The sequence below is a fragment of the Numenius arquata genome, chromosome 7 (assembly GCF_964106895.1).
Source record: "Numenius arquata chromosome 7, bNumArq3.hap1.1, whole genome shotgun sequence".
NCBI classification, from domain to species: Eukaryota; Metazoa; Chordata; class Aves; order Charadriiformes; family Scolopacidae; genus Numenius; species Numenius arquata.
In genome coordinates this window covers 39,809,266-39,825,258 of record NC_133582.1, presented here as the reverse complement: position 1 = coordinate 39,825,258, position 15,993 = coordinate 39,809,266, and the positions used below count along the sequence as shown (strand labels likewise).

Below are 15,993 nucleotides of genomic sequence, written 5' to 3'. Positions count from 1 at the left end.
TCAGGAGTTACCTAAGACAGAAACTTGCAATACCAAAAAGGAAAAGCAACCACTGGGACAGATGTATTTGAGATGTGCTTTGTAATTGTGCTGTGGCTTGAAGATTAAGCTTTTTGACTGAGATGGAAGGAGGCAGGGGAGAGAGCGCACTCTAGTGACTGTATTACAACTTGTGACATTATGTTAATTCTCCAGCTTTTTTGTTGCTGTTTTAGGACCTTTGCACAGAACTGTAGAAACATCGAACACTTAAATCTAAATGGGTGCACAAAAATCACTGACAGGTAAGTCAAAGGGGTTTTTTGTTGGATGGAGAAATCTGGAAAAAGAAGTAGCTGAAGGTATTTTTAGTGTGTCTGCTGTTTTGCAGCACGTGTTACAGTCTTAGCAGATTCTGTTCCAAGCTGAAACATCTGGATCTGACATCTTGCGTAGCCATCACAAACAGCTCTTTGAAAGGCTTAAGGTAAGAAGATTCAATGTTTTGTGTTAAAGGAAAGCGTTTAAAGAGCTGTTCAACATTTAATAAAGTTAAAAAAAAACAGTGCTGGACCTTAATACTGTGTATCAGCATTGACTATATCATGTATCTAGCACTTCTTGGGTGTAGGCTATGATGTTTGTGTGTGGTCTTTTCTCGTGACTTTTCTGTGGAGGCCTGGCACAGTCCACTGGCTGTCATTAATTTCTAACAGTGTGTTTAATTTGGGTTTCCCACTGTTATGACTATTTGAAGGCTGGATTTAACTTTATGTATTTTTTTAATTCTCCCAGTGAGGGTTGCAGAAATCTGGAACATTTGAATCTTTCCTGGTGTGATCAGATTACGAAGGATGGTATTGAAGCACTGGTGAAAGGGTGTAGTGGACTAAAAGCTCTATTTCTTAGAGGTTGCACACAGGTACATAATTGCTTGGGTGATCCTTTAGGAATAAAATTTTATTTTGGGCTTTTGAAACCTCCGTGAATTAAAAAATACCATTTTTGTTATCTTTTGTTCAATATTACAAGATGTGTACATTCCTTGGGCTGCTTTGCTGTGCTTTTAATTTCTTGTTTCTTTTCCTATGTCTGTTTTAACTGCTAAATGCAGTTAGAAGATGAAGCATTGAAACACATTCAAAATCACTGTCATGAACTTGTAATCCTGAATTTGCAATCCTGTACAGTAAGTATTTGAAGCTTCAAAAGGTACATTATTGAAGAATCATAAACCATTTCTGAATGCTAATGAATTGATCTGCTACACACAACTCAAATAGTACATCTCTGCAGTCTACAGATTTTTGTGTGGAATAGAGGTCTTAAATGAGCTGGCTGTTTCTACAGCTGAGTGTGAATTTGGAATATTGGGTTATTTTTAACTGTAGCAAGCTCTAGAGTAAGAATGACTGCATTTATTCATATCTCATGAACTGTGTATGTGCTAAACCATGCGGTTTTACAGATGTAGCTCTTGCTATCCCACCATTAAGGTCAAACATTTTGGTCTATTCATAATTTTAAGGTGTCTAATTGAGCAGAAGCCTTGTTCTGGGCTACATAATTGAGAGTAAAATGTAATGGCATCATTACTGAAAATGAGTCAGAACCATCTAGGTAGCAGAAGGGCATGCTTTTTCAAAAGTAATGGAAGAATACATTCGTTTGTAATGAAATGACTGGGAATCGTTCATGTACTTTTAATTCTACTTAGCAAGTACACAAAAATTATATTTGCAATATTTTGTATTTGTTACTTTGTTGTTTCTGATGTGAATGTTTAGGAATGGGAAAGATCTCCTTTTAGATTTTAAATGTATTTAAGTCACTTTTGTCTTTAAATAAGCCTTAGAAAATGTTGAAATTAATTAGAATTTCAGTCTTTTCTGTCATGCAAATTTGAATAATGAAGCTGTTAGATCATTATAATTTTTTTTTGCTTTTGGAAAGTTCTCTACAGTTTTATTGCTAGAAGGCATCATAAAATCTGATTGGGCTAAAACTTTAAAATGTTTGACACATTATTCCTGAATGAATGTGTCATGGAACCATTTTTTATTAAGATTGGATGAAAATTTTTGAACATAATAGATTTATTTAAAGTGTTGAACGTTTTGGAGTGTTAGGAATGATTAAAAGTTACATTAAAAAAATTGCAGAAATTAACAACAATATGACTACAAAGCTTGAGCTTCCATGTGCCAGATGTTTAGTGAGAGAGAGAATTTTCAGATTTTTCTGTCTGAATTTAGGTGCCCACTGAAGTTGAGCACCTAAAGGTAATGGAATGAAAGGAAGTTCCTTCTTTCGGTCTGAACCACACTTAAGTATATAAAGTCAATATGTAATTTTCTCCCCTTTCAATTTTCCTTTTGCTGTCCGCTTCCTCCAAAGTTCTTTTTCTGTTGTGTTTTACCTGAGAGTAATGAGATATATCAAGGCCAGCCTTTTCTGATTATTTTTGTGTAAGGCTCTCAAGAAGTCTGATGATAACCAGTTATGATCTCTCCTGCTTAGAAGGAGCATTGACATAGAAGTGTACCAGACTTTTCCCTTGGCCAGTATGTTTGTTGTCATGTAGATATTAAGTACAAACCAAAAAAAACCCTTATGAGTGAAAGTATTTTTCTTTTTGAATTTTTTGAGTTGATAGTCTTTGTGTCCTACCTAGTTAAGTGTGCTTTAAAGCTTTATTTCATAGGAGATCTGTCCTGCTTGCTGTGGTTTAGAAGTATATTTCCAGAAGCAGCCAGGCTCTTTATGATCAAAGGGCTAGCACTGATTTTTACACAGCAGGTCTCCTTGTGATCCACACTTTAATTCTAGTGGCTCCGTTTTATGGACCTTGTGAAATGCCAGGCCAGCTCAGGCAGCTATGAAATGAACTAACTCTGGAAACTACACATCTGAAAGGTGACGTCTTTAGAGTGTAGAAACTGGGGACTTGCAGGCGTTTTTTTTAGCACCTTTCTTTCCTGAGAGGGATGTGGGCATTGAAATCACAGCAATTTCAGAATGGAAAAATTTCATATGTAACTTGAGGGTTTTGTCCAGCTCAAGCAGCAGCATAAAGTTTACATAGTCCTTACCTCCAAAATAGTTCCTTTTCCCAATAACAGTGTCACAACGCATATCTCAAAGAGAACAAAGCAGTTCCAGAAAATATCTTCTTATCTGTAGATGATGCAGGTCCTTCTGGATCCACAAAAAGAAGACAGGACTTCTAGATTTCTGTCTGGAGTAATTTTTATGTGACAGAACGATTTGGAAATTTGAACTACTGATATTAAAAGGTGCTGGGTTGGGGGCATAAGGTGATCTCCCTTTGTGCTGAGCTGCTGCTATATCTCATCCTGTTTTTATCTATGAAAGGTAATGTTCCTGATAATAGCCTCAGAAACATGCTATAGTAGTATTAGTGTACCTAGAGGAGTGGCTTAGTGTAGTTTCAGTTCAAAATACAGTAAAGGTCTTTGTTATCATTGGAAGAGTAATGTGACGCCAGGAAATAAAATAACCCATTTCGCTATGAAAGATTAGTCATTCAGCAGAAAAATTAAATTCTTGGAATTAGGAGTGGGAGGAGGAGAAAATACTTTTTCCAGAATAGAAGACCTGTAAACAAAATAATATTTGCACACACACCCAATCACCTAGTTCCTGTTGCTATTTTGTATGCAGCTGCATTGGGGCTATTTCTTAAAGTTCCTGTTTCAGAGAGAAAACGTTCTTATTCATATTCCAAATTTAGAGTTACTTTTTTCAGAATATCTAGTACAAAACAATTTTGAGAAATGAAAAACCTCTTTTGAGTTAAATATTTCAACTAAAGACAGGTGCATAACCTGGCTCAAACCAGGACACTTTTACATTTATCTTCTGTGAAGAACAGATTATGTGTAATTGTTTACCTGAAACTCTTGCTTTGAAAATTACTTGGAGATGAAGGATTTTTACCCTTGGGTCCTACTGGTCCAGTGAAAATAGATAGTTAGATCTCTTGCTGCCAAGCTTTAAGCTCTCTTTTGCACTGTTCCTGAACTTACACAGTCACTGGAACGAAAGACCTGAACTCTGCAAACATGTAAGAAGCAAGCTGTTTCACACAGTGACAACTACAATTAAAAATAATAAAAAAAAAAAGTCAAAATTATGAAGCAAAAGCAAAGTGACAGAGGAAGACAAAACCAAACAGCTCTCCCTCTGTGCTTCGAACTGCCTTTGAGCTGTATTTGAGATCTGTGGGAAAATACATAGTTAAGTAGGAATTGTGTGTTGATCGTCTTCAGTGTTATCAATGAACGTAATTTCACGACAGTATTTTTTGGTTGAAAATCACAAGTTGCCATGGTTATATACAATGTGACACTAACAGTTCAGTAACATGACGACTTTGGTTTTTAGGTGATGACTTGATAACGTAGTAACTTCAACCCTTCTTCTGTGTTACAGCAAATTTCAGATGAAGGCATTGTAAAAATCTGTAGAGGATGTCATAGACTTCAGTCACTCTGTGTTTCAGGCTGTAGCAACCTTACAGATGCTTCTCTCACAGCACTTGGTCTAAACTGTCCAAGGCTGAAGTGAGTATGTCATGAGCGTGTCGTGAGTATGTTATGTTGTTACTGGCCTGATGTAAGAAATTAACTTCTGAAGATAATCAGGTTTGATTTAGCTTTGTGTTGTTTGTGTTACCTTTGCTATCAAAACAGTAAGTTAGAAGTACCAGCAGAACATGAACTTGAGGGCTGGTCCTCTGTAGCCAGCATATGAATGTAGTCCACTGTATATTGGAAAACCAAGAATTAATGTATGACAAATAAAACATGTTGGACCTAGCAGTTCAATTCTGTGCTTCTAGCTAAATATTTTAGGTACTAATTACAAGCCAGAAGAAAAGAAGATATAAAGCCCATTATTTTTGAAAAAGGTAAAAATATCTGTAGTTGTGTTGTGTCTTGTGATGTTTGTACTCTGATGTGGTTTTATGCAGTCATTTGTCTTGTAAAAAAATAGCTAAACCATACCTGAATATTATATCTACAAAGTATATTATAAATGTGTTTTCAGTATTCTCTGCAGTACATTCTGGCATTCTTAAACTCTGATATGGAGTGAACTAATGCCTCTGCAAGCACTGAGGACTGAAATTTATGGAATATGTTTTGAGTAATAGGGGTTCGTCAGTTAAAAATAATATAAACTTTTACATTGATTTAATTTGCACTAACATATTTCATGGTGGTATTCTCAGAAGTGGGGACAGCTTCAGCTTTAATAATGAAGATCCGTCATACATCTCTGCTTACAGAGACATATAATACTCCTTCTAAGGTTTAATTTTAATGTAAATTAAATCAAACCAAAACATTTTTGGGTGACACTAAATTGCCTTTTATGACAGGATCGTGCAGGAGTCGCAACTTGTTATACTTCAGTCACAGATAAATGGAGGAAAGTAGATTGTAAAAATTAGGGGAAGCTACATTGAAATGCCAGTGTGCAATATGCTGCCACACAGTATTCCTTCGGCTGATTGAGTGAAAAAGAGCTTTTGTTAGTATAGTAAACCTGTCCTTAAGACGATTCCAGAGTGACGGTCTCCTTCATGTAATGGTTCATACTTACAAGAGCTTAGGTGTGCCCACATTTGGGGCTTAGGAGTCTTCTGACACACTTGTGTTCCTTAGAAAGCTGAGCTGTCATTATGGGTCTTTTCCCATAATTTCTCTCATTCTCTCAATTCACAACTCAGATTGGGGGGGGAGGGGGAAAAAGGTCTAAAGTGCAATTAGTTGTACAATTCTTTCCAAGGGCAAAGAAGCACAAGAATTCTTTCCACCTGTAGCAGGAATTGTTTTGCCTTTGGTAGGGAAACTGTTAGCCCCTGTCTGTGCCACGAGGGGGAAGGCGTCTGCCATTCTCCTTTCATGAAGAACAGTGTAAGGAAGAAAATGATCCTTTGCAGTGATTAGTGCAGAGGAGTGTGTGATGGAGGGACAGATGATACAGGATGATACAGCTGGTTACATCTAGACTTTTGGGATCATGTATGGAAAGTACTTGATAAAAATTTTGATGGAAATCAAAGGCAAATGTAATTCCACACTTGTTCGTACCATCTGAGTATTTTGATTTTGGGTACGAAAGAGAACTCTCCTGCCTCTGTTGGATGTGCTGGCTGTGTTAGGAAGCTGTTGGGTGTTTTCTATGCTGTGCTACTCTCAATTCGCTTCAGGGTCTTGGATGTGGCCTTTCTGTGAAGGTGCTGTGTTCTGCAGCTGTTACCACTCACAAATGCCATCTCCTTGGAAAAAAAAAAATCCTAAGCTTTACCAGCTCCCTTCAGCTGTTGTTTGTTGGTTTTTCTTTTTCTCCCTAGGTCAAGATATAGCTATCCCCTCATCCCTTTTTGTATCTGCTTATTTCAGTACTTGATACCTTCTCTGTTTTTCTCTTTTAGTGCTTTTTAGTGTTAAAATACTGGTAGGTGTTTTGGTGAGGCTTATTGAGAAATGCACCCATGAACCAGGAATGTCTTTTCTACGTGGGGCTGTGAAAATTAGGATCATATTGTCTTTAACCCCGCTAATGTTCTCTCCCACCTGCTGCTAATTCAACAAGGGTAGGGAGGTGCTGTGTGCAGAGACGCTCCAGGTGTGCCCAAAAGACATCTGTAGACAATGAAGGCAACTGTGAGGTCTATCTTAGAGAACATTGCTTTATACGAGTGGGCACTCTTTGATATTATTTTGCCTCATCGGCTCCTATGCTAGCTACTTTGTCACAAATCACTGGATGGGAAATAAAGTCATCTGTATCTGGCAAAAAGAAGAGGCCTCTCTAAGTACAATCACTAAAACAAAGCCAAAATTAGAACTTTGCTCATTTTCATGCTGACCAGTGCCTTCCCACCTGCTTTTCATACTGAGGCCTGATTGATGCAGCATGTGTGTATATAGTTCACCTTCCCTTTTCTGCTCCTCTGACTGACTGCACACCCAATTTCAGGAAAGCTAGAGCTGCTAGTCTTCTGGTTTCTTACCCCTCTGTTTCCATATTCTTCTTTGCAACCAGATGCACAGTAAGTAGCATCCTTACTGTTTTGCACGCTGCGGATATCATTCTCCCCCCCCATTAAAGACAGAAATGTGATGGGGTTGAGGATCTAATGGTGTTAAGTGTAGGTGGGGTTGAAAGCAAGTAATTGAAAGCAGTAAGAAGGGTAACAAATGTGACCCGAATACTTTGGTTTTTTGGTGGTGGTGGTGTTTTTTTTTCCCTTCCTATTTGGTGTGCTAGGTTATTTTCAGACTAGCTGGAAGTATTTTATGGTAGGTTGCTAACTGCCCTTGATGGAAGGGCGCAAAGTTCCCTAATGTGAGTCTGGAAAGTAAATCCAGAGGTGCAACAGCCATCCATTTGGGAAGCGGTACCTGTCTTGTACCTCTCTCTTGGCTGTTCTTGAGTTTCCATCATACATCCGAACCTTGTTGAAGACTAGCACTCTGGAAGTGGCTTTCAAGGGTGTATCCTGTGGGGCTGCTTTCTTCTAAACTCAGCTGCGCTCTTGCTTTTGGCTTGGAAGAGACTGATCCAGCAAAGTCATAGTCAGAGCCCCCCATCCTGTGCTCTGGTGGGGTTGTATTTTTCTGATGCACCCAGGATGGCTTTTCCCTTTGCACTTTCTCTATAAAGAGGTTTCTAATGGTCTCCTAAACCATTGGAAGGATCTAGGTGCCTCTGTTACCACAGCAAGAGGTTCTTTTGTCCAACTTGCCCTGCCTCTTCCCCATTGACCCCAGTATAGAAGTAATGTGGTGAGTGGGTAAGTTGCACTTCGGTTTGTGCTGCTCATTACACGATGCTCTGGTTTCTCCTTATTTATCTTGGTACTTAAACATCTTGATCCACCTGCAAAGTAAAAAGAAAACAATGATAAAAAACCAGTTGTGGGATGGAAGCCTGTTCTATGAACTACTGATGCTGTTTGGGGCAGTTGACCTGTTTTTGTCAGTGCTGCTTCCCAGTACCTCTCAAAAGAGTGTTAGATTTATCTTTCCAAAACAATGTTATTTTCTTTACGATTATGTTGGTGTAGCTTATTGTTCTTACTGTGGGCTTGGAGAATTTAAGCTCCTTGCTTTCTGGTAACTTGCTTCACTGTGCTTCACGCAAAGCCAGTGAGTGAATTTCTAGTAAGCAGTATCTCAGTTTTGTGGCTTCTCAATGTCCTGTGTTTAGGTAACAGGTTTTAGATGCAGGCTTCATCTGCGTTTTTCTTAACTCGGGGTTTATTCTCCCATATCTTTCCTCTTGAGAAGAGGAAACACTTGAGAAAACCTGAGCATTACGCTGTCTTAGTGAAACAAGACATCAAACTGCCTATAATTATGAAGAATTTATTTTCCACTAAACGTTGAGAAGATTTGAGGATTGGACTTAATCTGTTCTGTGACTATCAGAAGATTCTAATAAGCTGCATCAGAACTTTTTAATTACAAATTACTGTGAAAAATAGGCATAGATATACATTTGCTATTGGAAGCTTTAAGTTGCAGAAGGCAGATGTGTATCTCAAATGCATTTGCTTTTCTCTCTGTTAATGTTTTCTTTAACATTTAAAACTTTTCCAGGATTTTGGAAGCTGCAAGATGTTCACATCTTACAGATGCTGGTTTTACGCTCTTAGCCCGGGTAAGGGTCATTTCAGAAGTTTAGAGCTCACCTTGTTCTCGTTGCTGCTGAGCAGCTGTGAATTGATGTAGTCCTGCTGGGAGGGAGTATGAGAAAAAGAAAAATAAAGTAGGAAGAACCCAGTGGAGGAGGGGACAAAAAGTGATTTTATTTCTGGATCACAGTTAGAGCTGCAACTTGATCTATTTTGCCATCTATCGTTGCATTTTTCATCTTTTTCCCCCTCTTTTCAATTGAAATTTATTACACTTAACATAACTCTAAACTTGTGTTATGTATCCTAGCCAAATCTCACCTATAAAGATCACACATACCCGTGTGATATTTAAACCCCAAAAAATCACCATATAATAGATTAATCTGACCATGCCTTTAAGTTACGAAAATACGTACATTATAAACTATAAGCACTCGTGCCCATATTCATGCTGTAAATATGTAAAGTAAGCTTATTGATGGTATCAAATGCTTCAAGTTATAAGCATTTGCTGGTTTAGGAAATCTCAACACAAAAATAATACTCTGAACAGGATTCATTTACGCTGCTGATATTTAGTATGAATGAAAGGGGTTTTTTTATGCCACAGTGGTTAAACAGAGTGGTTTTCTAATCAGTCAGCCTTGGGCTTTCGGTAGTCACCTCAAGCCTGCTTTTGGGAGCTGCAAGTTAAACCATTCCTTCTTACGCCTGTAAAAATGGGTTGGGGTTTGGGCCGAGCCATTGGCACCGTGTAGTCTGCTGTGAGGTCACAAGGTTACATCGTTTTCTTGTAATTAGCTATGATCGGATATTGAAAATGCTTCTAAAAGCTTGGTCGGGGTCTCTCGGATTATTGGGAAAATTGCTTGTGTAAATGTGAAGTGCTGCTTTCTCCCAGCCTTGAAGTGGACCCTATTTTAAAATTTTCAACATTCATTACCAAAGCAAATTGGTTTTAAGGCTTCTTTCCAATACATGATGGTGAAGAGAGATGTTCCATGGGCTTAAGTGTGTTTCTGGTTAGTTTGGTGCAAGCTGATGTAGGCAGCAGTGGGAGTCATCTGTGTGCACATCAGTTGGCTTTAGCGCACAGGCTAGAAATACAGTAGCTTGGAATTGAAATCGACCCCCAAAGAGGGAAGGGAAGCAGGGGCGGGTGGGTGCTGATACATACTGTTCAAACAAACCTTCCAGGGCAAGAAGGAGATGTTTCACTCAATGAGAGAAAGGCTGAAATGTAGAGGTTTGAGAGGGGGGTGGTGTATTGCTTGTGGATTATTTTTAATTTTTTTTTACCATTTTTTGCCCTTTGGTGTTCAAATATTTGAAGGGATTTAGCTCACAATTTCCTCCTGGAAGCTGCGTTATCCCGTATTACTACCCCTGTGCACGATGTTATGACTGTGTGTTATTATATTTCATCTTTTGTATATCTGTTTGGTTTTTTTGTTTATTTTAGAATTGCCATGAGCTGGAGAAGATGGACTTGGAAGAGTGTGTTCTGGTGAGATTTAGTATCACAAGGAATATTGAATGTCCAGTGTAAGAATGCAGTGCATTAGCACTTCCAGTTAGATTTGCTTTATTTTTTTTTTACTAATAGTGTAAATAGTAGTAAATAAAAATAATTATTGGGAAATTCTCTAGAAGAAAATACTTGAAAAGTAACAGGTGATTGGGTGTTTTCCAGAAATAACAGAACTTTTCGTCTGATAGAGGAAGACACCTTAATTGAGGGTTGACTCTCCTGCTGTTTGTTGCTTATGGTTGTTTGTCTGGTTTCTTTTATTTCTAGATAACTGACAGCACATTGATACAACTTTCTATACACTGTCCTAAGCTACAAGCATTGGTAAGTTTAACTCTTTGTTTGTGAACTTTAATACATCCCCCAAAACCACACACATACATAGCTCCTGCCATACAAAACCAGGCAGTTCACTCTGTATCTGGAAGGAGTTCCTGATGTATGATACTATGCAAGTATATGTTAGTCTTCTAAGTATTCTAAAAGATTAATCCTAAAACACTTACATGCATTGTGTGATAAAAAAAATATTACCAAATCAGTGAGTAATAACCAGAAAGCTTGTATTTCCTTCATATTTGATTACTTAGTTCAACTTGCAGTAGTCAGATCCTTTATAGATGCTCTTAAGTGTTCACTAATGGTTTTCTTATGGAATGTGACACTGCACATGAAATACTGAATACACAAAACCACCCAGTGAAGATAAATGTTATCACTCTGTAATGAGTTTTATACACAAGCAGTTTTTCCCAAGGACTACATTTACGTAGTAAATTATGGAAGGTTTTTTTTTGGCCTAGACTTCTGAACGTTATTGGAGAGGATTGAGATGCTTTCAGTGGGGTACCCTGCTTACTGTACTGCAAAGAAATGCTTTCTGGGGAGGGGTTGCTTAGATTTTTCAGAACATCAAAACCAATTTCAGCTGACATAAATTTGGCTGTTCTTCAGTCAGGGTACTACAAAATCACTAGAGCTCCTGTATTTGGGGCCAGTTGTCCCATAAACGTAGGTTTGCTATATATGCTGCTTCAGATCTACATGAGACAACAAGTATCTTCGTAATCTCTTCTTAGATGGGATTAAAGGAAGGTTTGCTGCTTCATTAATTAAATTGTGTTATGATTAGTGTTAGTGTTACTAAGGTAGCAACGTGAAGAGAGATGGCTTTTAAAAAGGAGCTTGTTCAATATTTTTTTATTGTTGTTGGGTTTTATTTTTGCTTATTAATTGTCCAACCTTATTTCTGTACCGTAATTCTTAACATTAAGCCAAACAAGAGTTGTCAGGAGATGTGGAGCCATTTATATAGGACACTTTCTGTTCTTCTGCAATGGATATGTTTTGTTATTGTAATCTCAAATGTAACCAGTACTTGCAAGAGATTTTTTTTACCAATTCTGCCAGTGCTTCACCAGAGATACCGTAAGACGTCATAATTTCAAAGTATTTTTCTGAAACTGCTCCTGTTTGCTGGCCTTTGTGTTGGCCCACAGACGTGGAAGTGTGGCATTGGTAAAATAATATACCTTTTCTAAGTGAGCCAGAAAAATGGATTTTTTTGTAATATGTAGGAAGGATACATACTCAAATTGTATAGGAAGGATACATACTCAAAAGATTGTGAGTGAACAGTGATGGTGGAGAATCACAGGGAAAGAAAAAACAGACTAGCAGGTGCCAAATACCATAAATCATGTGCTGTTGACGGTTCTGTAAATTCTTGTGTGGCTGTGCTTTGCTTTAGCATATGTTGAGGTCAATTTGGAGTTTAAACAAATATTTTGAAGTTGCGGAAATCAACTTTGAATTTGTTTCTTGGTGTTTGGAGACTCAGTAGACAGTGGAAATAAGCAAAAGCACTGTTAGACCAATTATAAGCAGCTGCAACATCTTTGTCAGTATGAGGGTATTCAAATGCTTTATTATTTGCTGGACTTAAGAAGTAATTTCTGGTGAAAGTGCTTAACATTTGTACATTCAGATTATTAGAGAAACTGTGAAATACTCCTGGAGATGAGAAGACAGTCAAATTCTTCAGTTATGTTGATCGTTCTGTTTCTTACTGCCACCACATATCATGCTATGTTTGATTTCTAGGCAGCATTTAGTATGTATTAAGGAAAAAAAAAGAATTTTACCATATCTTTTTGCTCTAAAGACTTCAAGTATCTTAATCAGTTCCGTGTTATTAACACTTTCTAACAGGCTCACGAAGTCAGAAGAATGATTTAATACAAAGTATGTCTCATGTGGCGTATTTGATTTACAAAGTTCTGCAAACTCAGCTGTACATCCTGTATTGTCCTTTCAGTACCAAATACAGTGTCTCAGGAAAGCTGATTTTATAAGCTGCTTACTTCCTGGGACGGAAAACTCTTAATCAGCCAGCAGGCTGCTGCTGTAGTCAACAGCTTCACGTAACCTCCTGTCCTTCCTTGAAACAGCAGCTCTATTATTAATGTTCTTTAACCCTGCAACTGCTGATAGTTTCCAGGCTGTGAGCCAAATCAAATCCTCAGAACACGTACATGAGAAAGTAGGTATAGGAGAAAACTTCAGTTCTATCGTAGACTTGCAGAATGTAAACACGTTATAAGATAAAACACTATTGATAGGGACAAGATCTTCATTTCTGTTGGCTTTTGGGGACGGTATGCACTAGTTGCTTGGAGTTAGTGCTAGCTGCTCACAGGTGGTGAGCGAGTAAAACTGGCCCAGCTGGAGCAGAAGGGAAGGTGCTGGGGTGGCTCCCCAGCAGACTCGAGGGGAGTTGCAGACCTGCCTCCCAGCTTCTTCTCTGGTTACTTGTTCATCCTGATGAGCAAAGTAGAAATACGAGTTGAGGGGCAGGTTGTTCTAAAAGGCAGAACAGACCTCGTGTGTCTGGTAGCAGGCAAGAGATGCTTGTGACTCAAGCTGAGGTAAAATAAGGGTAAGGCTGGTAGTCTTTGCCTTCCTCTTCGGGCTGAAATAAAAGAAGGTAGATGTGATGTACCGAGAGAAGGGAAGGGTTACACGTTTGATTCAGATGATTGCCAGGAGGTACTTTTGAGCACTAGTTAGCTTGCATGAGAAAAAAGCCTTTTTGGATTGCTGCAAGCGTTTCTTCATCAGATGCTGTCTGAAAAACACTTGTGCCAAGAAAACTGCTTCACACTTAGATACAAGTACAGGCAAGAGACAGGGCTGAGCATAAAGCAAGGAACTAGCCCAGAGCGAGAGGAGTAAGAGATCACAAATCTGGCACATTTCTGGTGCAGGAAGACTGGAGAGCATTCATTTCACTGGTGACAGAGAGTGTTTTTTAAGCCTCCTTTGAGGAAAGTCTGTTTCCTGTTGTTGTCATCATCATTGCTTCTCCAAGTCATGAATTCCCTAAAGGAACCAGGAAATTGCTTTACATAGTGCTACTGCCTGAGATGCTGCAACTTTTTCCGTGCTCTTGAAATTCAAGGGAGTAAAAAAAATATGTTGAAGAGGAGCAGAATTTTGTAGTCTGTTATGCTGACTGTTGCAGAAAAAACCTGCTCCTGCAGCTGCACAAGATGTTTATTACTCCTTGTATGTACCGCCTGAGGTGTTAAGCACTTGTGGATTTTTGAAATCACGATTTGGCAACTCAGTCCAGTCTGATTGTTCTTTACCTATGTGGACGTGCACAGGCTTGGTCCTGATGGTATGTATGAAAACACGGTAGCTGTCAAACGGTACCTCCTGTCAGTAGATCCTCAGCTATCCCTGTACGTTCTTGATCATCCTTTAAAGTTGTCTCCTGTTTCTGGCATGGCAGATGTGCTGTTTGCTCCCATCGGTAGCGGTGGTGCGTGACAATCGGAACAGAATCCCCACCTTCACAGGGAGCAAAGGAGCCTGAGGAGTTTTGCCAGTGACGCGTGTTTTGGTACTCCGCTTGGTCTGAAGTGAAGTTAAAAATAAAGTACAGCTCTTCTTTTGTTAAGTAGAGTTGTGGTTTTTGTTACTCTTCTGGATTTCAGCTGTATGCTCTTTCTTACTGTTTAACCGCTAGAATGAAGGAGGCTGAAGAGGATTTCCAGTGTTTAGAGAACAGAGTACTTGGGACTGCACGATGTCATTAACTCTTTGTCTCTCCGTTTTAGAGCTTATCTCACTGTGAATTGATCACTGATGATGGGATTCTTCACCTGAGCAACAGCACGTGTGGTCACGAGAGGCTGCAGGTACTGGAGCTCGATAACTGTCTTCTCATCACTGATGTGACTCTGGAACACCTGGAGAACTGCCACAACTTGGAGAGAATCGAGCTGTACGACTGTCAGCAAGTCACGCGAGCTGGAATCAAACGAATCAGAGTACGTGTTCGCTGACTTGTTCCGGTGGGAATGCCCAGGCCCTTGATAACTGCTTGCGTTGTATGAGTCCTGCAGATGTCCCAGGCAAGGGAGGGTGGAATAACAAAGTCTGACTATCGTTCTGTTAGGTCCCCATCTCTAGGGACTAAACGGACTTCTCTGAGCAGTAATTGTCTGATTCTGGTTATAACTCGCGGCACTTGTGCCGTTGGAATGATGAGTGCTTTCTAGATTTTGTTGAAATGCAGGCTTCTATGCTTTTAGGACTGTGTTAGTGGCATTCTTTAACTCTCCTAAAATATACAGAGGCAATAGGGAAACATCTGTTTCTGGAGGTTTCAGTTAATGGGCTGTAAGGCCGTTAGGCCCTGGAATCCAGCCACAAACTCGTCCCCCATTAGGTCAGGGACCACCTACCTTGGGGGGCAGTGTTTTAGCCTGTTAAACTGGTCTGCAGCTTCGTGTCCCAGATTTGTGTCCAAGCACTTTTGCAATTGGAAAGCTCATCCCTGATGGTGACTCCTGAGGCAGATGCCTCGTTCTATTCCGTGCTGCTTCCTAGGATGAAAGCAGCAGGCAATATGGGAGACGAGACAGACAAATCTTTTCCTCAGTAGCCAGGGGGTCTATCTCTCCGCCTCACAGCAGAACACGTGCCTCTCTTGACAGGGAGCGCTGGGGGCTGATGAGTGCTTTACTGGGAAGTAAGTGGGAACCCCGTGCAGGTGAGCGCCCAGATGTTAGTGTGCTGTAGCCAGATGGGACGTGAAAATGACATGTCAGGACAAAACAGCTCGGGTAGTATCAAGCTTATAGCTGCTTTCTTTTTAGCTATAACCTTAATGATAGCTGACTTGGCAGTAATTGAGGTTGTACTGCTGCTTTTTTACTAGTTATGTTTATTTCTCACCCGTTATAACACAGACTTTTCATCCACAGGCTCATCTACCTCACGTGAAGGTTCATGCTTACTTTGCTCCAGTAACTCCCCCTCCTTCGGTGGGGGGGGGCGGGCAGCGCCTCTGCAGATGCTGTATTATTCTCTGACAGTAAGTGTGCAACCACACAGAAAATTCCCTTCTTGTTGTTGAAGAAAAGAACGGGACTGCGAGTCAGCGGAAGGAGTCGGTTTCCTGACAGTCCTCATGGTGGTGTTTGGTCATCCAGTTTTGTGACGAGAAAAGCGGTTTTTTTCCAGGTAAAAAAAAAAAAAAAAAAAAAAAAAAAAATCTTAACGTAACGTGCAGCTGTGGATTAAGTTGGTGATGCTTCGGTTTGTATTAGTAACTCCTTCCTTCTGTTGTTGGCATGAGAAGTACCGTGTAAAAATGTGGGGGGCGTTTCGGCGTAGCAGCTACTCGGTGACAAGGTCACTAAGCTTGGAAGTTAATTTGCGTTTGTGTGGAGTTGTAAGCTAAGGCAGGGCTCGAGCCCCTCACACCAAGGGACTGAACCTGCTGTTCTGTAAT

At 39.6% G+C, this 15,993-nt stretch overlaps 1 protein-coding gene across 1 annotated transcript; it reads left to right on the top strand.

The window, feature by feature from the left end:
* The first annotated feature begins 259 nt into the window (after window positions 1-259).
* Window positions 260-15,724, top strand: FBXL2 (F-box and leucine rich repeat protein 2). The gene is made up of 10 exons (XM_074151164.1): window positions 260-284; window positions 352-466; window positions 775-901; window positions 1,094-1,168; window positions 4,435-4,565; window positions 8,619-8,679; window positions 10,119-10,163; window positions 10,455-10,511; window positions 14,312-14,524; window positions 15,464-15,724. Exons 1-10 carry the CDS (start codon window positions 260-262, stop codon window positions 15,569-15,571), a joined length of 957 nt encoding a protein of 318 aa, XP_074007265.1. The 3' UTR covers window positions 15,572-15,724.
* The last annotated feature ends 269 nt before the right edge of the window (window positions 15,725-15,993 follow it).